The 25,269-nt window shown below is 45.0% G+C and overlaps 1 protein-coding gene across 1 annotated transcript; it reads right to left on the bottom strand.

The window, feature by feature from the left end:
• Nucleotides 1-23,657, bottom strand: LOC144682399 (P2Y purinoceptor 8-like). Its single transcript, XM_078544809.1, has 3 exons — nucleotides 23,583-23,657; nucleotides 4,800-4,916; nucleotides 1-2,481 (listed from the first exon to the last, which is right to left on the bottom strand). Exon 3 carries the CDS (start codon nucleotides 2,418-2,420, stop codon nucleotides 1,371-1,373), a length of 1,050 nt encoding a protein of 349 aa, XP_078400935.1. The 5' UTR covers nucleotides 2,421-2,481; nucleotides 4,800-4,916; nucleotides 23,583-23,657; the 3' UTR covers nucleotides 1-1,370.
• Nucleotides 23,658-25,269: the final 1,612 nt, after the last annotated feature.

The raw sequence follows: 25,269 nt of genomic DNA, 5'->3' as shown, positions 1-25,269 counted from the left end.
TGGATGAGGTTTATACAAATGTGTCCGACCCGCCTGCCCGTTGCGCCCGTGCAACGACCTGTAGATCGCACAGGCCCCGAAAAATCACCGTCAATTGGTGCCTCAAGGATCTTAAGTGACCCGATAATTAATGGCGGGCGCGCATCGGGGCGCTCGCCCGATGTCACCGCGGGTCATTTTACCCGTCGGCGGGAAAAATCTACCCAGGAACTCAGAATCAACAGGCTCATTTATTTTCATGCCATGAAAAGGGTATAAATAATTTCTGATGTCGCTTTAATTTGTGATAAGTCTGTACCTCCCATTAACTGATTTCTCATTTTACTTGAAAAATGTTCACTGTCGGCTTCTTCCTATACGTATGCATTGATACACTGATCCCAAAGGGTTACCACACTACGCGTCAGAAACATGCACAAAACAAACAAAACTTCTCACTATAATACTGTACTGCGAAGAAATGAAGGACCATGTGAATAGAAAGCACTCCAGGTCAACTGAAACCTAATTTGAAGTACCTCATTTGCCACTATCTCTTACTTAGGTTATCCTTTATGCAAATGCTAAAATTTACCACAAATGACAATGAAAACTGACGCAACAGGTTGGGCTGCTGTCTGTGACATACTGAGCAATACTGTAACTTTCGTATCGCTTACTAATCCCTGAGAGTAATGTTAAACTGCGAGTGGAGATCTGTCAAAAAGCAATATGCCACGGATGATGGAAATCTGAGACTTAACAGAAAGTGCTATGAGCTATTCAGCAGATCAGACGACCAGCTGCAGGGAGGGGCAGGTGGGAGTTAACTTTAAGGGTCAATGATCCTTCATCAGAAACCTTGATGGATTTTAAAGAACTGAAAATTAAAAACAAATCCTATCATCTTCCCCTCCTCCTTCATCACGGTGCCTTAATTCCAAGACCTCGTTGCTACATTCATCTTCCAGTCCCAAGGTTAACTGTCTGTATTTTGGGCTCACTCTCAATGACAGTCAACAACTGGTCAAGTTTCTGCATGAGAGTACCAGTACAGGTACTTTTCCAATTCCCATCCCCTCACTCCCCAAAGAAAATGAGGGGCCTTCTTTTCACCATGGCGTCTGGCTAGAAGCCTTGACAATGAACTGGGACAACTAACCCAATATTCTGACCGTGTTCAAACGTGCGCCAAAGACTGAGAATTAATCTCAGGCCTGTAGCTTCGGAATTTAACCACCTACTGCCAGAGCTGCTGGATCATTTACTCATTCTCAACATTGGTTTCATTATTAACATCTTAACTCTGCGATAAAAAAAGAGGCATTCCCATCAGGTCAAGGTTTACGTTGGGGCGTACTACGTTGCACTCCTTTTCTGCCAGTTCTAATCTATGGCGATCCATTTGCGGAATTCAAAGAGAACTGCATCTCCAAATCTTGGTGGGTTCGCAACCCTGATCTTGAGAGAATGCTCTCCCTCCTGTATTCAGTTATACTTCCCTGACTTGAGATGTTTCCTGTCCGGAAGTACACTCTGAGCTTCTTGCGAAACTCCTTGGAGGCAAAATAATAAATGAAGGGATCGAGGCAGCTGTTTAAGCAGCTGAGGGTGAGGGTGACTTTGTAGGCCGTGTAAACCCCTTTGTGGAAAAAGATCCGGTTGATGATATGGACGAGAAGGATAAAGTTGTTTGGCGCAAAGCAAGTTATAAACACCAAGAGCACGATCAAAGCTAAGCCAATGGCTCTCCTCTTTTGTGCGCTGACATAACTTGACGAGGCCTTGATCAGCTTGGCGATAATTCGAATGTAACAGTACACAGTGATGCTAAATGGAATTAAGAACAGAATCCCAAACAAGGTGAAGAGAAAGGCTGCCCAGGTCGCTTTGGATGGAAGCATGTCCTTCTTCAGAATATCAAAACACGTGGTAATATTAAGTTTGTTAACCTCATACGTCAAATCATTTATCTCCAGTGGCAGCAAGACGATAAGGATGAGTGCCCACATTCCTAAGCAAATCGCAAGTGCGTACTTGTTTGTCTGCCACCTGGCACAGCGCATTGCCCACACTACTCCTACATAACGGTCCAAACTAATGCAAGTCATCGTTAAGATGGAGCAGTACATGTTAGCATAGAACAGCACAGTAACCACATTGCACAGGTTGGCTCCAAAAGTCCAGTTGTTACCATTCCAGTGGTACGCACTCTGAAAGGGCAAAAAGATGGCAAGCACAAGATCGGTGATGGTGAGGTTGATCATGAATATGATAGATGGTGTCTTTGGTTGTGCTTTGCAGAGAAGAAAGAAGGAGAACCCATTCCCAGGCAGGCTGATGATGGCAACTATAAGGTAAACGGCAGGAAGGATGCTCTTGATCATTTCATTCGAGAGCATTTCCAAAGTTTCATTATCCAAGCTCACATTGTTGGCCATGATGATTTGAACCAAGGAGAACAGAAGCCTTTGAAACCACAACGAAGGGACGGATTTTCTTCTGAATTAAAAGAAAGAAAAGACACTGAGTTATTTCATAATCACATTCCTCAAAAAGAACTCTTTTAAGATGAGAAAAAAAAAAAATGGTTTGCATTTGATTGAAAACTTTTTACATGTTCTGGCTGCAGCAGTTCAAAAAACAAGCCCCACCACCACATTTTGAAGGGAAACTAAGGATGGGCAACTATTGCCAGCCTTGCTAATGATGCTCAGATACTGAGAATGAATTAAATGAACAACATTGATTAAATTAAGTGAATGCAGAACTAAATATAAAATGGTTTTCTATCATTAGATTATATATTGTGCTACTGCTATAAGCAGAATAATTAACATTAGTGAAGCAATTGATAACAGGGATTTATGATTGCACATTGTAATTACACCAAATGCAAGTTGCATTTATACCACCTCTTTTTTTTTTCTCTTTATTCTTTCATGGGATGTGGGTGGCACTGGCAAGGCCAGCATTTGTTGCCCATCCCTAAGTGCCCCTTGAACTGAGTTGCTTCCTAGGGCCAATTCAGAGGGCGGTTAAGAGTCAACCACATTCCTAGGCCTGGAGACACATGTAGGCCAGGCCAGTTAAGAATGGCAGATTTCCTTCCCTAAAGGGATTTGGAAGGTTTTGTGGAAGCTGCCTCGGTGAGTTGCTGCAGTGCACCTTGTAGGTGGTACACACTGCTGCCACTGTGTGCCATTGGTGGAGGGAATGAATGTTTAATGGGGTGGGTGGGGTGACAACCAAAGCCGGCTGCATTGTCCTGGATGGTGCCAACCTTCTTGACTGTTGTGGGAGCTGCACTCATCCAGACAAGTGAAGAGTATTCCATTAGGCTCCTGACTTGTGCTTTGTAGATGATGGACAGGCTTTGGGGAGTCAGGGGTTGAGTTACTGCAGGATTCCTAGCTTCTGGCTTGCCCTGGTAGCCACAATACTTATATGTCTAGTCCAATTCAGTTTCTGGTCAATGGAACCGCCAGGATGTTGATAGGGGGGTGGGGTGGGGGGGGTGGGGGGGTGTTCAGTGATGGTAATGGTATTGAATGTAAGGGGGGAGATGGTTAAATTTAAACAAAGAAAGTCAGTCAGCCCATTCTAACTCAGAAAAACAAAGCAGGCGAAAAATGAAAAGAGAGCGTTTCATTTGAAATAACTTGGCTGGCCTGTCATTTCTGGGAAAAAACGGGGTCTTAGCTTTTCTCAGATGCTTCTCATTTCCTGAATACTGTGTCTTTGTTTCAGATGCAAAGGAGATTTATCAAAATGGCTCCAGCGATGAGGGATTTTATCTACAAGTTTAGGCCGGAAAAACCAAGGTTGTTCTCTTTGGAGCAAAGGAGACTGAGGGAAGATCTGAAGGAGGTGCAGAAGATTATGACATGTTTAGATAAGGTAGATTAAAAAAAAAACTGTCCCCATTAGCTAATGGGCTATATAGGGACACAGATTTAAGGTGTTGGGCAAGAGATGCATGGAGTGGGGGGATGTGAGGGAAAACCTTTATACACAGTGAGTGATCAAGACCTGGAACTGAAGTGGCAGAAGTGGAGACGATGAATGATTCCAAAAGGTCATTGAGGTAATCAAGCTTTCAGGGCTAACGGGATAGAGCAGGGGAATGGGACTGAATGGATTCCTCTACAGAGAGCCAATTTGAAAAATGGCCTCCTCCTGTGCCATAATGACTCTAAGACTTTATGCGGAGGAACCTTTGATGCCAACGTCAGGGCTTGATTTAGGAATAGCAGGAGCAGGCCATTTAGCCCCTGGAGTCTGTTCCGGCATTCAATTAGATCATGGCTGATTTGGATCTTGACTCTAATTACCCTCAGTTTTGTATCTCAATGTTACCAAAGAAAAATCTATTGATCTCAGTGTTGATGGTTTCTGTTGACCCCCCCAGCCTCAGCAGCTTTTTGGGGAAGAGTTTTCCACTACCCATTGTGTGAAGAAATGCTTCCTGACACCATCAGTCATCGGCCCAGTTCTAATTTTAAGGTTATGGATCCTTATTCTCGACTCCCTCACCAGAGGAGATAGTTTCACCTACTCTGTCAACTCATTTGATTATCTTAAGGGCAATGATACTACCTTTTAATCTTTTGCACTCAAGGGAATACAAGCCACTTCTGTGTAACCTGTCCTCGTAATTTAATTCTCCTTTTTCTAGATTGTGTCATTCTGGTGAACATGCACTGGACATTAACCAAGACCCCAGAAGCGAAAAGGTGTTCAAATTAACTTGGGCATCAAATGCATTTGAAATTAAATATCTATTTTAAATATACAAATAAATGTCAAAAAGTACTCACCCTTTATATCACGTTGCTTGGTTTTCCCCCAGAGGATTCCAATATTTTCTAGAAGCCTTTTAACACAGTTATTTAAGCTTCTTCAGGCTGCATGGCATAATCTTTATCTCAGCGATTCTGTAGTACAGAAAGCACACTTCTTTTAGTTAAGCAGAAGTTGAACAGCAGGTCTGATCAGAAAGTGTAATTGTTTTATTATTAGTGTTTGAGGTAGGAAGTTGTGAGTCCAAAACCCACTATGGACTTGATCACACAAAATAGACCAATGCGTCAGCAGAATATTGTGGGAGGTGTAACCTTTAGGTAAGATATTGAACCAAGCCTCAGTCTGCCTGATTACATGGGCATGAAAGATCCCTCATGGCACAACCAGAGAAGCACCATAGATTTCCTAATCCCCTGACCAATGTTCCTCCCGTCACCACTAAAAATAGACTTTCCAATCATTAATTTATTCACTGTTCCTGGAACCTTACTCTATCTAAGCTGGCTGCCATGCTTCTACACATCACAACAATGTCTAGACTTCAACATGTAAGTAAACTGCTTTGGAACATTTTAAGGCTATGCTAAGGTGCTATATAAATGTAAATTGTTCCTTTGTTTCTCCTGAACATGGTAACATAGGAGCAGGCATAGGCCATTTGGCTCCTTGAGCCCACTCTGCCATTTAACTAAGTCTTAGCTGATCTTCAACTCAAAGCCATCTTTTCACACTATCCCTGTATCCCTTGATGTCATTGGTATCTAGAAACCTAGCAACCTTTGCTTTGAAAATACTCAATGACCGAGTCTCAACAGCCCTCTGGAGTAGAGGATTCCAAAGATTCACTATCCTCTGAATGAAGAAACTCCTTATCTCAGTCCTAATTGGCCTACTTCTTATTCTGAGCAAAGGCCCCCTGTTTCTGGACCTCCCCCCAACCAGGGGAAACATCCTTCCTGCATCTATCCTGTCAAGCCCTGTAAAAAATTTGTACACTTCAATGAGATCCCCTCTCATTCTTCTAAATTATAAGAACACAGGCCCAATCTCCTCAGTCCTTCCTCATAGGACAATCCCACCATCCCAGGGAATAGTCTGGCGAATCTTCGTTGCGCTCCCTCTATGGCCAGCATATCCTTCCTTAGGTAAGGAGACCAAAACTGCACACAATACTCCAGGTGAGGTCTCACCAAGGCCCTGTGCAACTGCAGGAAGGCATCTTTACTCCTGCACTCAAATCCTCTTGCAATGAAGGCCAACATACCATGTGCCTTCCTAATTGCTTGCTGCACCTGCATGTTAGCTTTCAATGACTTATGAACAAGAACACCGAGGTCTTTTTATCAACACTTCCCAATCTCTCCCCACTTAAGAAATACTCAGCATTTCTGTTTTTTCTACCAAAGCGGATAACTTCACATTTCTCCACATTATATTCCATCTGCCATGTTCCAGCCCGCTCACTTAGTCTGTCTAAATCTCCTTGAAGCCTCTTTGTATCCTCCTCACAATTCACATTCCCACCAAGTTTTGTGTCACCAGCAGAGACATTTTCTCGGCAAAGTCGCTATAATAGTCATGACGTTCCCAAAGATGTTTGCAGTTGGGAGTTCAGAGCTGAAACTTTTGCTCATCTCTGATTACTGGATATGGACACATTCAGTGAAGCATTTAAGGAGTACTGTAGTGTCAGAGGTATAACTTTAAATGGGGTGAGTCAAAGTTTCATCTACATATTCAGATATTCATAAGGGACCCCTGTATGTTGGTCAGTGCTTGTCAGCCAACATAATCAGAAACAGAGCGATTGGTTAATTAACGTCTCCGATTATGTTACCATTTGTGCAGAATGTCTGCTACATTTGCTTTGGTAACAATGAAAACTAGTCTCTGGACTGATAATCTGGAAAAGAGGAGTTCAATTCTCACCTTCCCTGGCTTAGTAAAAAGATGAAAGTATATCTGGAATTATGAATTGGTATCAGTAAAGGTGAGCATACAGGTGCATGGGAACACCACCACCTCCAAGTTCTGTTCCAAGTCCCGATTTGGACATATATCTCCGATCCTTCATGGTTATTGTGTTAAAATTCATATTCCCCTGAATGAGCTGCCGGTTTCCGCAAACAGTGGTGGGGGGGCCACACTGACATCAGTAAAAGACTAGCACCAGAGCAGAATGGCCCCTATGTGGGGCCTTAATTGCCCTAATTGGCTACCTGCCACCATGTTGCGGACAGCCAACCTGGTTCCCAGTCTGCCCATGAAAAGTCTGCCGGAGGCACGAGTACATTGGGAAATGTTAGGGTGGGGGGAAATTAAAAATGCTAAAAGAGAACACAGTAAGAATTTACTGAAAAACTCCTAAAACCTCCAGGAAGACATGGCTGCTAAACATATTAAGAATGGAAGATTACCAGATGAACATTGCACAGCCTTGAGAGTCAGACTGGAGACAAAAGTACGACATAAATTAGGTTAAGTGTACTCCTCTCTCAGTTAGGAAAGGGGCAGATGGTTTTAGCTTAGATATGGGAAGATGAACAATGGACAAAGAGGATGAAACACAAACAGTCTTGAGTTGTGAGAACCAAGGTCTTTGTGTACGTGTTTTAATTTTGATTGGTTAATATAATTATGTATACATCCTTTAGAATAATTGGTTAGCAAAATCACATGTTTATGTACTCAGTAGGGTAGAGTTAGCATGGGACCGGTGTGTCAGTTACCGATTGGATGTATTCAACTGTACTCAAATGTATTATAATAAGAAAAAGTACAAAGGTAATGAAATGTAATCAACCTGGGAGCTCGGTCTTGATTCTTAGGAATGATTGTGGCTCCCTTGCATATGCTTGAATAAAACCGGTAAAAAGGAAGCCTGAGTCTCTGTGGTCGTTGTGGGATCGGAGAGTGTAACATCTCCTCTTCAACTGGCCTCTGTGGTCGTTGCAGGATCGGAGAGTGTACCATCTCCAGGAAGCCATCCCGACACTGCTCCCCTCTATTTTCCTAGCCCCCCCCCCACCCCATTCTGCCTCCAATCACTGTGCCCATGGGGGCCAGGAAAATCTAGCTCCCAGTCCTACCACATCTATTCTGCACCAGCATTGGAGACCCCATTGCCCAGAAATCATTCAATTCCCACCACAGAAAACCTTAGTGTATATAAAATAGTTAACCAAAAAGTTCAGAAGCAAATCAAATTTATTCAAGTAAAGTGTTAACTATGTCGAGGGTGATGCAAATTAAGTTGTGGTTTTTCACATAATTGGATTTCTGAAGACTTGGCTATTCCTGTTCTAACTTCAGAATTGACTATTTTCTGGTCTCGGTGCAACCTGTTCCTGAATAAGTTGTGTGTCATTTGGATTGGAATTTCCCTCCCACTTAGTGACGCGAGGGGAAATTTCACATCCTTCGTTTTACTTTAAACCACTTTCATTTTCTAAATTTTGCATCTCAAGAAACTGGTTGCCCCTATCTTTTTATAGTTCCTTTTTACATTTACTCATCAATGTATTGAAAGGACATGCCATGTGACATTTCAGTATAGCTCACTAATCTGGGTGGGCGCATGCAGCATCACCCCTGTACACCCCTGGGCACAATACAAGAAATGACTTGTCCTTTAAGACGGCCTCTTTCTTTCACCACCAACTCCTATGTCCATTGTCCCTTTCTTTTATCCATACGACTTTGATCATTTGAAAGTCTTCAACTTTCTAAATGCTGCCAAGCTGGGTGAGTGCTGGGATTCTCTGGTTGCTTTCGTTGACGAAGTAAGATCGAGGCAGAATCTATTATTTTGGTCAGATGGGTGAAAGGTTACCGGCGATACTGCTAGGGAGTATGGCTAAGGTGGTTAAATGTGCAAATGCTCGTGGTTAACTCCTTACATGTGGAAGCAGTACAGAAAGACGTTCAATTATCTCACCTTGCTACTACAAGGGCTCCCATTCAGAGTCTTGCCATTGTCAGCACAGCCTCTGTACCACTTTACTGGCAACAGCATCACTGAATAACTTGAACCTTCTTCACTTCTCTCATCCAGCCATTGCAATGCCCTTCAGTGGCCCTTTCATGCTGCCACCTCCAAACACAACCGCTGCTCTCAGTTCTTAGGTAATGCAGCAGTCTGTGCACACATCCAGAACGCAACATTCAGGCTTGGGCTGGTAAGTGGCAAGTAACATTCGTGTCACACACGTGCCAGGCAAAGACAATCTCCAACAAGAGAGAATCTAACCACCCCGCTCGATGTTGAATGGCATTACCATCACTGAATCCCCCACTATCAACATCCTGGGGGTTACGATTGACCAGAAACTGACCTGGACTAGCCAGATGAATATTGTGGCTACAAGAGCAGGTCAGAGTCTGGGAATTCATTGGAGAGTAACTCACCTCCTGATTCCCCAAAGCCTGTCCACCATCTACAAGGCACAAGTCAGGAGCATGATGAAATACTCCCCACTTGCCTGGATGAAGGCAACTCCAACAATACTCAAGAAACTGGACACCATTCAGGACAAAGCAGCCCAGTTGATTGGTACCGCATCCACCGCATTAAATATATTCACTCCCTCCATCACTAGTACACAGTGGCAGCAGAGCGTGTACCATCTGCTAGACGCACTGCAGCAATTCACAAAGGCTCCTTCGACAGCGCCTTACAAACTTGAGACCCCTACCGTCCAGAAGAACAAGGAAAGCAGTTACATGGGAATGCCACGACCCTCAACTTCCCTTCCAAGCCATATGCCATTCTGACTTGGACCTATATTGTTGTTCTTCCAATGTTGCTGGGATCAAAATCCTGAAAGTCCCTCCCTAAGAGCACTGTGGGATGACTATAGTGCAAGTGCTGCGGCAGTTCAAGAAGGCAGCTCAACACTACCTTCTCAAGGGAAATTAAGGATGGTCAATAAATGTTGGCCTTGCCAGCGATGCCTACGTCCCAAGAACAGGATTGACATTCCCTGTGCAGTACTGAAGGATGGCTGCACTGCTGGAGTTGCCATCTTTGAAATGAGGCATTAAACCAAGGCTCCGTCTTCTCCCTCAGGTGGGTATAAAAGATCCCACTATTTCAAAGAGGAGACAAGTTCTCCCGAAGGGTCTTGCAAATTATTTATCTCTCAATCAACATCACAAAAAAAAAACGATTAACTGACCATTGCCGTTTATGGGAGTTTGCTCTGCATAAGTTGGCTGCCATGTTTCCTGCATCACAAGAGACAGCAGTTCAAAAGTACTTAATTGGCTGGAAAGCACTTTGTGAAAGGCGCTATAAAAATGCAAGTATTTCTTTCTTTTATTACCCATAGCTACTTACTGCCAACCATTTTCTCAATTTCCTCTGTCCAGGCCCGCTGGCAGCAGGGAGGGAGGAGAACCCCACTGTAAAATTGGGGAGCGATGAGCAGGACAAGAGTCAGGCCTACCTCACTAGGGATTCTACAGCGGCCACCAATGAAAAGTACGTCTTTTTTAAAATGCCAATTTTACTGCACTCCCAACTCCATAGTGTTGCCGTCAATTGTGCACCCCAGCCCTTCTCCTGGGGCTTAAGTTTAGGCCACCGCCTAAACAGGCAAGTACCCCAGGAATTTTGAAAGCCCATAAGAAATAGGAGTAGGAGGCGGTAATACGCCCCATTGAGCCCGCTCCACCATTCAGTAAGGTGAATTTCAAATTCACACAAACTGGCTGGGAAGGTAAGACAAGCAGGCTGCACATAAAATGCCACCTCAGGCCTCATTAACATTTTATGGCCCAGTTGCCCAGCTAGCCTCAGGCCTGTTAGGTGGGCCTCACTGCCTTTGCGACACTCAATCCGGACCCAGAAAGGGGGCCCAAACAAATTTCAACCTCATTTGTTTAAAAGATTTGAATCTGGCCTTTGTGACGTTTTCTCTTTAGATTCTTAACTGAAAAAAAAATCAGTTATTTTCTGTTTCTTCGTTTAACCTAATTTGGCTTATCTGATTCACGTGCATCCAAGGAACAGGAGCCCAGCTAAGAAATATAATTTAATAAATACTATATAGAGAGGACCATTGTAACGCTAATTTTAATGTTGAGGTTAGCAATGACTGAAAAGAACTCACATTAAAACTCGGCTTAACCACAGTTTAGTCCATTTCCTTAACTCCCAGGGCTTTCAACTGAAATGAGGTTTGTGTGGGGTGTAAGGATGAAAAGGCGATTGTTCTTACCTTCAGAACAGAGAGATAAGCTTCACAGACACACTTCACTGACATCGGGTAGGCCTGCCATCGTCGGCACTCGCACATCAAGGATAAGACAAGCTCACAAAATCCCTTGCCAGATTCCTCTGTTTGAAAATGAAACTGTTTAGCTCACCCAAAAAAAGAAATAACCTGGGTCTTTCCAAAATGGGGAGTTAACAGCCTTCATCAGTCAGCAAGCCGTCACAGTTTCTTGTAGGTTCCTAGCCCTGGGCTGTGGGTTTATTTTAGTACTTCCCACCTGCTCGGAATGAAAATCAGTCTTGACGTGAAAAGGAATGTAAAGGATCGAGCCTGTGTCCTGAACACCGGCACAACTCCACCGCACCCCTTACCCTTCACTCCTCACCCTCCACAAAGTATGGGACAGTTGATCATTACAGGCTGAGAATGGTAGAACTTTACAGCACGGGAAGAGGCCATTTGGCCCATCATGTTTGTGTCAGCTTCTGACGGCGCTATTCGCTCCCTCGTTGCTTACTGCCACAATTTGACATTTTAACCCACTTTCCCGTTAAAAGATGCCGTGGATCCTGCTTCCATCACTGTTTCGGGTAGGGCGCTCTGGCCTTGAAATTCACCTGTGCCCTTTCTGAGGGGTGAGGGTGGTGGTGGGCTGCAAGAAGGGTGAGGGATATTGGGCCTCTGGCCTTGTTGTCATAGGGCAGGTTGTCCGGGATGTCGGGCGGGCGCTGCGGGCGGGCCCAGGAGTGTCCGGGAAACGACCCGCCGTCCCCGATCGGCCCCCCCCCAGTCGCGATTTCACGCTGTCTGGCCAATTAACGCCTAGCCGGCGTGAAAGGTGCGCCGAAAGGCTCAGCGCTGCTGGGGTGGTGGACGGCGGGAGGAGGAAGGGCTCTGGAGCCTGCGCAGGTGCGGGGGGGGGAGCGCGCAATGAAAGCTCCCTGAAGGCAGAGAGCTGCCTCAGGGAGCTGAAGGATTTTAAAATCAAAAATAAAAATTTGGAAAAAGCTGAAAAACATTTCCCCACACAGGACTCACTCTCATGAACACATGCACTACAAAGAGGCCTCATCCTGCCCACGGGTGAGGTTTCCTCAAAAATGTAAAGGCCGCCTGGCCGATTGGCCTGCCCGCCAACCAGCGGGAAATCTCTCTTGATTAATATCTTAACGGCCTTAACAGGCTTCTTCGTGGTCGGCAGGCTCGTTACCGACTCTCCCGTGCGCCCGCTGACCGAAATACCGCGAGAGTGCACAATGACGTCAGGACCCTGGCCCGACATCATCGCGGGCTATTTTATGCCGGTTCGGGTCGGTGTGTGCCCGCCCGCGGGGCGTAAAACTCCGCCCGGAGAGCTGGCACGGTGAAATGGCCCATATGGGCAAGGTCCAGAAATTAATTTCCACACCCAAAACCTCACCCTAAAGGCTACCTATTTCCACCTCCATCTTATTGGCCACCACCACCCTTACCTCAACTCCTCTGGCACTGAAGGCCTTATCCAAGCACGTGTCACTTTCAGCTCCACAAAGCTCTGTTTGCTGTGCCCTGTCGTGAACTTACTCTTATCAGAATTATTACGACATGCATGTCTTAATTCCTGATTTGTACAATACATTTTATACTCTTTTATCTTAAAATTACAGCTGTCTTTCCAGCAATCACTATAAAACCATTTCGAGTGGAGCTGAGATGTGGTTTTATGGTGCCATGCTCATAGCTGATTACTTAGTTTCTAAATTCACCTCCAACATAAGGTAATAACATCCACTCTGGGCTGCAAAAAGCAAAACATACTGTGCTTGTAATCTGAAATAAAAACAGAAAATGCTGGAAATACTCAGCAGTCTTGGCAGCACCTGTGGAGGGAGAGAAGCAGAGTTTATATTTCAAGTCGATGACCCTTCATCAGAACTGTCATCAACATTTAAGAAGTATTTAGCACTCAAAATGCCATGGACTAAAGGGCTATGGGTCAAGTGCTGGAAAATGGGATCAGAATAGATAGGTGTTTGATGGCCAGCACGGACATGATGGGCCGAAGGGCCTGTTCCTGTGCTGTATAACTCTATAACTCTATAACTCTACTCATCACATGCAATCTCCGATGACCTACATTGGCTCCCAATCCCCCTTACTTCAAATTTAAAAATCTCATCCTTGTGTTTAACTCCCTCCTTGGACCCGGAGCCTGCACCAGCCCTACAACTTTTCTCTTGTACCCTCAGTTTCTCCGATATATTAAGTTTCTACTTTTTCCCTGTGAGGTCCTTGCCTTCGGCCACCTGGGTACCATGCTTTGGAATTTCCTTCCTAAATTCTTCCACCTGCCCCCTTAAATCCCATCTTTTTGGCCAACCTTTCAGACACCCTTCTCAATCTCTCCTGATTGGCTTGGCAGCCATTATCTTTATATCTCTGTGAGGTGCCTGAGAATAATGTTCTGCATCCTGCTGCCTACACCCTAACTTGCTCTAAACTTGTTATCTGAAAAGGAAGAATGTGCAGGGATTATGGGGAGAAGGAGGGGGAGCGGAAGTAGGTGAGCTGCTCATTTGGAGGGCCGGTGCAGACACCAGGGGGTAAACGGTCCCCTTCCGCACTGTAACAATTCCGTGATTCTGTGAAGTGTCGTTTAACCACCATCCCGGTGCTCACCCACCTGCATATTGGCTCCCAGTATGGCAACGCCTTGATGTTAAAATTCACACCATTGTTTTCAACAATCTCCATGATCTCACCCCCATCCGCCCACCCCACCGCAACCCCCCCCCCCACCCCGACTTCCCTCCACCCCGTCCCGGCCAGCCGTCCCTGTAATCTCCTCCAGCCTTATGGCCCTCTGAGATACCTGTGCTCCTCCAATTCTGGCCTAAAACACATCTCTGATTCTCAACACTCTGCCATCACCGGCTTTGCTCTCACTAGCCTGGGGCCCTAAGAGCCGAGGAACCCTCCCTAAACCTCTCCGCCTCCCTGCCTCTCTCTGCTGCTTCGAGACCCTCTGTCAAACCTACCTCTCGGACCAAGCATTTGGTTCCCCATCTAATATCTCCTTATGTGGCTTGTTATCAAACGTTGCTCAATGGTGGTTCTACTAAGCGCCTTGGAAAATGTTACTCCCTTAAAGGCAATGCAAAAATGCTAATCGTTGGATGAAAACCTTTTCCAATATCTCCCTTCATTCCTCTTGCAGTTTTAAATTTGTTGAACGTTACAAATTTGAATGTCAATCAGACTGAATTAAGGTTTGGTTTTGTCAATATGAATAGAAAAAAAAAAACATTTATAAGCAGCTGGAGGCCAAAAAAAGGTCAATAATTTCAGCTGATGCAACACAGGAACTATGCTGGATGATCATGTAACGAAATCATGTGAAACGATTACACCAGGCTTGATGGTGGCCTTGTTATCAAACATACAATGTAATAAAGGTTAAAGGGCTGGCTGGCTGGCAAAACTCTGGATAAACCTCTTGAGGAAGTCAATCAATCCACTCTAGGGTCAAGTGTTTTGCCTTAGTGAGGATTTAGGATTTTATCAGTGGAATTCATGTCAGCTTTTTGTTGGTTTGAGCTTCCCTGAGGCTTTGTAAGGGCAGAATGGGACAGAATTGTCCATGGTGCCATGGAACTCTACCAGACACGCCCCCTTTGGCATGTGGGCCAGGCAGATAATTAGCCATAAGCCTCCCCTCTCTCACCTCATAGAATTTAAATTGGCATTTCAGCTGAGGGAGGCAGAATCCCATGTCAATGTCTCACTAATTACATTATTAAGATTTAATGCAATTGCATTGCTGAACAGGTGATGGGTATTTGTACACCTGTAGATGGGGATCGTTGGGACACTGGGCGGGGTGCAATTGGAGTAGTGTTGACTGTGAATTAGGTCAATAAACTCCCTCCAGCAAAGAAAGCTGCTGTGTTTTAGTTTTAACTTCACCAACTGGCGTGGATCCATTTAACAAACCCCGGAACATGTGGGTTGTGCCCTAGATTCCTGGTGCCTGCGCTCACCCATGGCAGGAACCATTCCTTTCCAGCTGGCTCCAATCCCAGGAATTTGAGGACCGGTATTTATTATGTAATAGAACTGTATGCAGAGAAGAATATTCTTCAAACTCTCTTGCAGCAGTGAAGCAAGTGTCCTGTCAGTGAGTAGTCCCCACTACTCAGTCCATCTACTTCATTCCTGAAGCAGAGTATAATTACAATGGATTTTAGAAGAGTTAAGAAACAGAGACTGCCAGAAGTGATGCAATTGGGGGGCATCATTCCTTCAACAAAGCTGGAATTGCCCCATTACTCATTTCAATGAATGCCTGCCTTAGATAAAGACAAAGCATGCTCATGAAGAGCACAATAATGAAGTCTGAGGGATATCTCCGTCTCAGCACTTTGGTAAAAGAAAACAACAAAATTGCACATTATTTCACAAAACTCGCAGCTCAGCAAAATGTCACGCAGCACGCTAAGGTTGAGGTAACATTCTGGTGGCAGAAGATATAAGAATGAAGGAATTTAAAAGGGGGGTCCGGTTTTTAACTCCCTCGAAATCCATTCACCAGGGCATCCCCTTCATGCATCGGAAGCAGCTGAACTGTTGCTACCCCAATGTCACACAGCCTCACCGGTGACCGTGCTGTCCGTTGCCTTAATTTGGACTACTTTGGACCAGTGCGTTCAACAAATTTGTCCTTCACTCACTAAAGAATTCAGCTGCACGACAGGCCCAGCGCTGCTGTTATTTAAATAACCAGGCATTAACCTCGGGGCCAAAATGACTGCAGAGTGGAAACAAGTGTCACCATGTAAGCCCTTGAAACTTCATTTCCTTTGTAAACTTCAGGAAATTTGCCTGCCCGCCCACTGTAAGGTTGGACAGGCAGCGAAAAATCCCAGTTAGTTGCGCCATTAATGGGCTTAGTAGCCCTCTTAACTGTGGGCAGATGTGCTACCGACTCTCCCGTGTGCCTGATGGCCGATGTCACCGTGAGCTATTTTACGCTTCAGTGTGTCGGGCGCGTGCCCACATGCCGAGTGAAAAATTCTGCCCTTGGTTTTCCTGGCAGTGAGGGCCCCAAACAAACCTCATGCTCCTTATTTGCAAAGGGCCTATTCTCTGTTTCACACGTGGACACTAAAAGCTGATTTATTTTGGCTTTTAACAATATGCCGTGCAGCACATTTCTGCTTGCTGCTCATTGTATTCGAGACTTAGGAGGCCATTTGGGAAGAAGCACTGACCAGTCCAATTTCTAGGCCCTTGCCTAATGGCTTGCATTTATATAGCACCTTTCGCAACCTCAGGATTTCCCATAGCTAACTCCTAAAACACTCCAGAGTATGCGCAGACAGTTCTTAATAGCAGGAGTCCTTCAAAATGACCTGGCCTGCATGCTGAGTGCCTGGTTATTTAAATAACAGCAGTGCTGGGCCTGTCGTGCAGCTGAATTCTTTAGTGAGTGAAGGACAAATTTGTTGAATGCACTGGTCCAAAGTAGTCCAAATTAAGGCAATGGACAGCACAGTCACTGGTGAGGCTGTGTGACATTTGGGTAGCAACGGTTCAGCTGCTTCCGATGCATGAAGGGATGCCCTGGTGAATGCCCTTCTCAAAAGAGTGCACCATGCACCAGAAACAGCTGGCAGTTTGGCGGGGGGGGGGGGGGGGGGGGGGGGGGGGTGGGGGGGCGGCGGGGAAGGGCAGTTGGGGGAGGCGGGGGGAATTGGCAGAGGTGGCACTACAGCTATGAATCTTGTACCCACAATCTCTGTGTGAACACCTTCATGTTTATTAAACCTCAGCCTCTCATCACGGAGCACATTTACAGGATGTTCAAAGGAGCTGCCCACTTTTAACTGCAAATGACTTAAAAACTAGAAAGGTTTCACTCTAGTTATTGATTGTGTGGCCATGGGGAATCATGCTGACAATGCAAACCACTTTGTGGTGAAGGGACAGTCCAGTCTTTGAAAACTTCTTCCCCAATGTTTCATTTGTGTAGTAGAATAGAAGATGATGCAGAGTATGATAGAATCCTTGGCTAACACAATACCATTTTTAAGTGTTTTCCTTTATTCTTTCATAGGATTTGGGCATCGCTGGCAAGGCTAGCATTTACTGCCCATCCCTAATTGCCCTTGACAAAAATAAAAATACCTGAAAAAACTCAGCAGGTCTGGCAGCATCTGTGGAGAGGAACACAGTGAACGTTTTGAGTCCATATGACTCTCCAACAGAACTAAGGAAAAATAGAAGAGAGGTGAAATATAAGGGGGGGTGGTGAGACAAGTAGAGCTGGACAGAGGGCCAGTGATAGGTGGAGATAACCAAAAGATGTCATGGACAAAAGAACAAAGAGGTGTTGAAGGTGGTGATATTATCTAAGGAATGTGCTAGTTAAGGGTAGAAGGCAGGACAAGCGAGGTACACATAGCCCTAGTGGGTTCTGTTGAAGAGTCATACAGACTCGAAACGTTCGCTGTGTTCCTCTCTGCAGATGCTGCCAGACCTGCTGAGTTTTTCCAGGTATTTTTATTTTTGTTTTGGATTTCTAGCATCCGCAGTTTTTTGCTTTTATCTTAGTGCCTAATTGTGCTTGAACTGAGTGGCTTGCTAGGCCAATTCAAAGGGCACTTTGCCATGGGTCTGGAGTCACATGTAGGCCAGACTGGGTAAGGATGGCAGATTTCCTTCTCCAAAGGACATTAGTGGACCAGATAGGCTTTTACAACAAGCTGTAAAATTCCAAATTTTAATTGAATTCAAATGCCACTAGCTATTGTGATGGGATTTGAACCCTTGTACTCAGAGAATTAGGCCGGCCCACCGGGTTACTAGGCAAGTGACATTGACATTACCATTACATCACCATCTTCCCAAGGGCTGAAGCTATCACAGAAAGATACAAGTTTTCTCTGTTCGCTCTGTGTAACAACACAGCAAAACATATCCTGTCAAAGTTTCTTCTGGTTAATAATTTTAGCAAAGACATGAACATACGCTAACATACTGAACAGAAAGGCTTCAGAGAATCATACATCCCAGAAGGAGGCCATTCAGCCTATTGTGCCTATGCTAGCTCTTTGGAAGAGCAACACGATTAGTCCTGCTCCTCTCTCCCTTTCCCATAGCCCTGCAAATATTTCCTTTTCAAGTATTTACCCACTTCCCCTTTGAAAATTGCTATTGAACCTGCTTCCACCACTCCAGATCATGACAATTCACTATGTAAAAAAAAGTTTCTTCATCTCCCTTTTGATTCTTTTGCCCATATCTCAACCTGTGCCCTCTGGTTACCGGCCCTCCTGCCAACAGTAGCATTGTCACCACTGAGGCAGGCTGTCATCTGTCTGACGGGTTACCTGAAGGAAGTTGAAGGTAGAGTGGTAATATCAGCAAAAAAGTGGTTAGCTTGGGTGAGCGGGTGGGAACTGGGGATGGGTAAAGGCAGGGGCAGAGGAAGGGAAGTGATGGTGCTAGAAGCAGCCACACAAGGGGATCTCAATCTTAGAAACAAAGGATCCCATGTTCTAGTCATTTTGTGTTGGAGGTGCAAGAGAAAGGGGATTGAAAAGGTGAATCATCCTAGAGAGAAGCATTTAAGCCTTTTTTGTTCAAAAAGATTGGAAGAACTTAGATAAGGAGAAATAGGTATGCTTGTGTTTAACAGGCTCTAGCAATGAGTAACTGGACCAGTTGTGTTCTCGGCACATGGTTGTTTATGGCCCTTGGATATAAGGGGGAGAAGATGGGAACTCTATCAGAAGGATGGCAGTGGTAGACCTGGTGAATTATCTGGTGAGAACATAAGTATGATTGGCTACAGAGAGGAAACAGTTGAAGAGGTCAACAACGCCAGAGATGTAACTATGATAGGTGGAAGCCCAGAGAAGAAGGAGTTGACACTTTGAGATTGAATTAGTGAGGGAGCTGGGGGTTTTTCTTCAGGGTTGGAAGGTGAGGGCCCTGAAGTTAGAGAAAGCTGACAGGATATTGATGGGAAGGAGAAAAAGAGGTGGTCAGAGATAGCCTTAACAAACTTCAGAAATGGAGACGTCACGAAAGGTGACAATGTTATGTGTATGTCCCGCAGTTTGGGTAAAAGGGTTTATGTGAAGAGTGATACTGAGTGAAGACAGTAGGACTGAGAAATCAGAGGACAGGGGCCGAGGGAAGAATTGGTGCAGGTTGATAATAAGGCACTGAATACAGAGGCTAGAAAGGGGATCTTTGTGTAAAGGTCCACATGGTTCTTCAGAGGGTGGTAAGCGACAATTATTTTTAGTAAGAGGAGATGGGGATGAAAGTGGGTAAGGTATATAAAGAATGTGGCGTACGAGTAGGTGGCAAAGCCAAGCTGAGGCAGCGTCCATGATTTGGGTGGGGAATCTGTAGCTGGGAGAAGAGACCTCAGTGAGTCAGGGGGTGGGTTGCTGGGAAGTCATCACCTGTAGGCTTGGTTCCTGTTGAGGATATTGATACCTTCATCCAACAGAATCTGTAGACCAATCTGGTGACTTCTTTGTGAGGACACAAGCATTTGGGAGTCAATACAGGGTGGGAAAAGAGTCACTAATACATTAATAGGGTCATAGGAGGAGAAAAGAGGATAAAGAACCATAGAAATGATGGGGAAGGAAATAAATCAGAGTAAAATCAGGTACCGAAAAAGAAATAAGGAAAGGCGAGAGAGATTGGATTGAGAAAGAAAGAGGCAGAAGAGGAAAGTAAAAAACAATAAAACGTTAAATTTTAAAATAAAACCTTTAGGAACAATTTACTACCTGCAGGTATGAGAATCTACAGTTTACACTGTTTCCTTTTTGGGACTTCAAAATTAAGTGGAATTGCAAGGCTTAAATCACTCACTAATTCACTCCTTGTGCCATGAAATACCAGCCCTATCTTTCTCCGTCAAGTTTAATTCCTGTTTACCCTGCCAGCCCAGCAATTTCATGAAACTCACAGGATGGTCGATGGCGAGCTCCTGGTTTTGCGAGGCTAATGGTGCGGCAATTATAGAAAAGTCCCGCCATTCACTGGGGTTTCGTTCCCGCGAAACCTCGCCAACGGCGAAATTGCGAGCGGCAAACATGCTTCCCAATGGAAGTCAATGAGATAGGTTCCAGAAATATGAGGGCAGCACTGGTTTGTGCAGTTACTATCTGTTGACCACCGCCGCCCTGTCTTCAATTTTCATTTTTACCATGCCATTCATTTGTACATGATGCTTTTGTGAAGTACCTGCATGCTTGTGTACAACAGCAATCTATGTATGAACTCGGCACAGAATGGGTATAACTACTTTGCAACAGCGGCACCTCATTGTCACTTGTGTGTAAGAAGGCACAAATCCTTCGAGCCTGGAAAGATCTGGTACTTTTAGAGTGTCCTGCCTTCAGTAAGAAAGGGCAAAATTTAAATCTCTAACTTTAGGAGCAGCGACAGTCTATTGTCAGACCAGCTTGCTTAGCATTTAGAGTGTGCCTTTAATCCAAGTTGAATTAAAAACAGAGCAAGTCCAACCCTTTAAAGTGTGACATCTTGATTAAAATTGAGCCCCATAGGTAAAGAGTTTAGAGCAAGCTACGAGACGACAAGAGCAATTTTTATTTCCAGTGTAAATCAGACTTTTCTTTTTTCAGCATTTTCTGAAGTTGGCTTCCTATCTTCTAACGCTTAAAACTGCAGATAAATGAACAATTGGACTTTCAATGGGTGACCTGGTGTACCAAGGCTTTAGTGTGGGTAAGCGAATATGTGAACAAAGGTTGGATTTTAATAGCTTTTCACAACTCTTCCCCTCACTTAACACTGTGCATATGAGTCTTGCCATCATTTTCCAAGCAAATTCTGGGGCATCATTTTTAATTTCTCTTACATGGTTTTGAAATAAAATGTTAAATAATATAAAGTGTTCTCATCTTCCTCTCGCCCCCATCCCCATGCCCTAACATCCAGCAAATAGTTTGACCGGCTGACAAACTTTGGAGTTCAATCAACAATGCAGTGTGAGACCACATAGCATTGGGCTTTTACCTACACCCACCTCACCCAACCCTCCCAGCTTTGTGCGAACAGTTTTCATTCAGATGCTGATGCCCGGTAATCTGGCAGAGTTCAAGAGCTTGGCAGACGAGATATCCCTGTGGGGTTGTACCTGTAAATTGTCAGTGACATTAGTTGTCGCTGCGATAATCTCCTTCCAAGTGGCAGCTGCATAAACCCACAATGGACCTACTGGGCTGATGCGACCACAAGTAAACAGCATAGAGCTACCTGAGCCCACGCACGCACAAGTACATGTTTATGTGAAACATTTCCCATTACCACAACCAAAACAAAGGGTAACGGCAAGCTGCAAGTTACTATCCCACAGATCCAAAAAAAAACCACAGAACGTTGGGTCATGTGGCTGCCTCAGCAAAAGCAGCTGTCAGTGTGCTGCAACCTGCCTCAGCTGCTCAGGGATGGGGTAGGGAGAGGACAACGCAGGCTAAGAACCTCGTGCCTGGTGACTTACCCCATCCTCCTGCCTCCTATCGACAGCATGAGAGTGGAAAGTAAAACAGAAAATGCTGGAAATACACAGCAAGTCAAGCAGCATCTGTGGAGAGACCAACAGCGTTAGCATTTCAGGCCTGTGACCTTTCATCAGAACTGAGGAGAGATAGAAAGTTTGGAACAAGCGAAAGGGGGGAAGAGCGAACAAAAGGGAAGGTCTGAGATAGGGTGGAGGGTAGGAGAGATCAAATGACAAAAGGTTTCATGATTCAAAAACCAAAGGGAGCATTAATAGGTAAAGTAAAGAAATAAAAAATGTGTCTAGATGAGGTGTGAATGGCTGGATAGCAACCATCTGAATAAAGAATGAAACAAGAAAAATAAAACAGCGCAACAAAACAAGGTGGGGGCGGCGAAGGCTATGATCCAAAATTGTTGGATTTAATGATGAGTCAAGAAGACAGTAGAAAGGTAAGTGGAAAGATGAAAGCAAAATACTGCGGATGCTGGAAATCTAGAACAAAAACAAAAATAGCTAGAACAAAAACAAAAATAGCCGGAAAAACTCAGCAGGTCCGACAGCATCTGCGGAGAGGGATACAGTTGACGTTTCGAGTCCGAATGACCCTTCATCAGAACTAAGACATATAGAAATGAGATGAAATATAAGCTGGGAGAAGGGCTTGGGACAGGAGAGATCGATAGGGGGCCAGGGATAGATGGAGGCCAAGAAAAGACTGCCAAAGATGCCATAGACTGAGTTGAGCTGCATTGGGATACTGCAGCAGGTCAAGGACAGAAAGGTCAGAGTTATAGCAAGATGGAGAGTTGAAATGACAGGCAGCTGTAAGTTCAGGGTCATGCATGCATGCTTACGATACTGTATTCACTACTCACAACACGGTTCCCTCTACATTGGAGAAACCAAACGTTGACTGGGTGGCCACTTTGTGAAACACCTCCAATCAGTCCAGAGGCATGTTTTTGGTAGCCAGTCACTGTTGCAATGTAAAAAACGTTGGAGCGCCTTAAATGCACACTTATTAGGCACACCCTTCATTGAGTAACAGGCAAATGATACCAGAAAAGACACACGTGTTAAGTCAAAATTGAGACTTGTCAGACCGTTTTGTGCAATGGTATTCTAGATCGTGGGTTTGTGGCTGTGGATCGCACAGCGGTGACTTCCCTTTCTTGCCCTTGCAGCTGTGGGGAGGGCAAGCGTGTGAGCTGCCCGCTTCTACCAAAAAAAATGTCTTGCTAATGAAAGCTGAAGAAAAATCACAATGTAACACTTATACATCACAGCGTGCTGCAGAGGCGAGGGGGGAGTCCAAACCCCTGAACACAAAGAGTTAATGCATCACATCAGAAGCAAAAAACATCGTGGCTGCAAAGCCAGGCACATTCAGATAGTCTCCACGTAGCCTAACACATGACAGAAAATGAAAAATTGATTCAATAGTAATGAATATAATATAATAACTCTATTATTATAATTATTTCTAGCTTTGTATGTAATAGCTCATGTCAAGTTGAACTCTTCTCACCATCCACCAGCAGGGCCCGTACTATGCTGGTGCTTCCCTTGCTATTTGGTCGCCGTGCAACAATATGCTTGTATAGCTTCCAAACCAAAAAAGGTGAAAAGCTGCTTGTAGAAAGGCAACTCCTGAGCCGGGTCTGCTGCGTGTTACTGAGCGTCTCTCAGCCTCATGCAATTAACAACTTTTTGCTGCTAGACGCTACATTCTGTCCTCTCCCTTGAGGTGTCACCTTATCAGATGGACCGCTAAACAAAGAACTCACGCTGCTATTTCCTTCTAAAATTGTGGTTCAATTAAAAAAGAACAAGTCGCATGGCGTGCCAATCTAGTTCAAAGAAACAGCATTTGAGGTGTGCTGTCTCTCTGCCAGCTAAGCCTGCCCGTTCGAAAACCACGCTAACGAGGAATTTGAAGGTCAGAAAGGCAGGCTGTGTTGACATGTGTACATGCAAGTACATGAATGCAGAAAGCTTGACACACATAAACATATAGCGAGAGGGTAAGTTGCTGGAAAACTCACCTAGCACGTCTGAGGGTGACTGGCACGTGGTAGGACTGTAGCATCTCTGCATCGTTGCGTGACCTTTTTAAGAACTACATAAGTACCTGCCAGGAAATGACGCTTCAGAAGGAAGCGTCTGGTTTCCTTGCTGTTCGCAGCTCAAGATTGTCGAAACAATCCTGCACGCACATTTCAAACTGGCACTTTTAATCAGAGCTACAATTTTTGCAGTTTATTCTTATTCCCCTTCAAAACGACAGTTGCAACTAAGACGCGGTACGTTTAAAAAAAATAAAAATGCGTAATCACGATGAAGGAATTGCGCCTTCAACTAAGTTTTGTGGCTTGAATACCCCAGCAAACGGAATATACTTTGCAATAATACTTCAGTCTCTCACAGGGAGTCTTGCCTTGAACATGGACTTTAGCCCCTTGGGTTCTCCCTCAGGGTAATTGCATACAGTGCACACACCCATTTTGCGGTTTCATTACAGTTACATTAAAGTTTCATTCATCACCTAGTCTTCACCGCTCCTTTCCATTCCATTCCCTTCGTTTGGCTCCCAAGAACAGTTGTCAGGCCACCCACTGCCTCAGGAAATCAATGGCGCTACTCAGCGTAAAACTAACGCACAGAGAGCAGGAAGATCCCGAGCTTAGAAGCGGCAGTTTGGTACACGTTAGCTGGTTTTGGCCAAGATGATAGTTGGGAAGTCACAGTCCTCTTAAGGCTGAGAAGGTGAAACGTCAGCCAAGGTTCCTGATCCTATCCATGATCTAAAGACCTCTGCTGGAAAGGGCATATGGGGAATTCTTGTGAAGAAGACAGCAAGCTGGACTGTGATGTGGATTAACCAGACCAGAGGCTGGGAATTTTACGGTTGAGTGCTTTAGAGAAGGAAATCTGCCGTCCTTACCTGCTCTGGCCTACACGTGACTCCAGATAGGGAGGCGACAGTGTAGTGGCATTGTTGCTAGACTAAGTAATCCAGAGGGTAATGATCAGGGGACTGGGGTTTTAAACCTGCCACAGCAGGTGGTGGAATTTGAATTCAATGAATATTTGGGGCTGAAATGCCCGCTGTCGGCGGGGATTTTGTGGGGGTGGGCGCAAACCTGATCGGGGCTGTGCTGCCCCCGGGCTAATTAAGGCCTGCCCAGCGTGACACACATCTGGAAGGGCTGTGCTCTCCCTGTGCGGGTGGAGTGGGGGGGTGCGGTTCCCTGATTCGGGGCCTGTGTGTGAAAGAGTGCAGGAATCATAGATGCCCAGTTTTGGGCTGCTGAGTCTGTTCTGAATCTAACCCATGTAGCACAGTGATAGTGTCACGCAACTTTCACTTATGAAACACTGAAGAAAAGTAAAAATAAATTAAGGACATGACCCCCTCATGTGAAACTGTCACATGAGCTGGGACATGTCCATTGCTTTTTTCAAAAGCTTTTATTTAATTAACAAACCCTTCATGAAATCTCATCCCGCCCGTGAATGAGATTTCATAAAAAATGTGAAGGCCGCCTGGGCTCTTCGCCTGCCCGGCGCCAACCTTAAGGTTGGACGGGCAGCTTTCTTAACAACTTTAATTACTTTCTTAATGGCCTTAATAGGCCTTTGACAGTTCGGCGGGCGCACAGCTGATTCGGCTGCTGCCCACCAAACTGACAAGCTAAATGACATGCGGTGACGTAAGGACGCCCGCCCGAT

This window comes from Cetorhinus maximus, chromosome 7, assembly GCF_964194155.1.
Source record: "Cetorhinus maximus chromosome 7, sCetMax3.hap1.1, whole genome shotgun sequence".
NCBI lineage: Eukaryota > Metazoa > Chordata > Chondrichthyes > Lamniformes > Cetorhinidae > Cetorhinus > Cetorhinus maximus.
The sequence above is the reverse complement of the archived record's forward strand: the minus strand, read 5'-3'. Positions and strand labels throughout refer to the sequence as shown.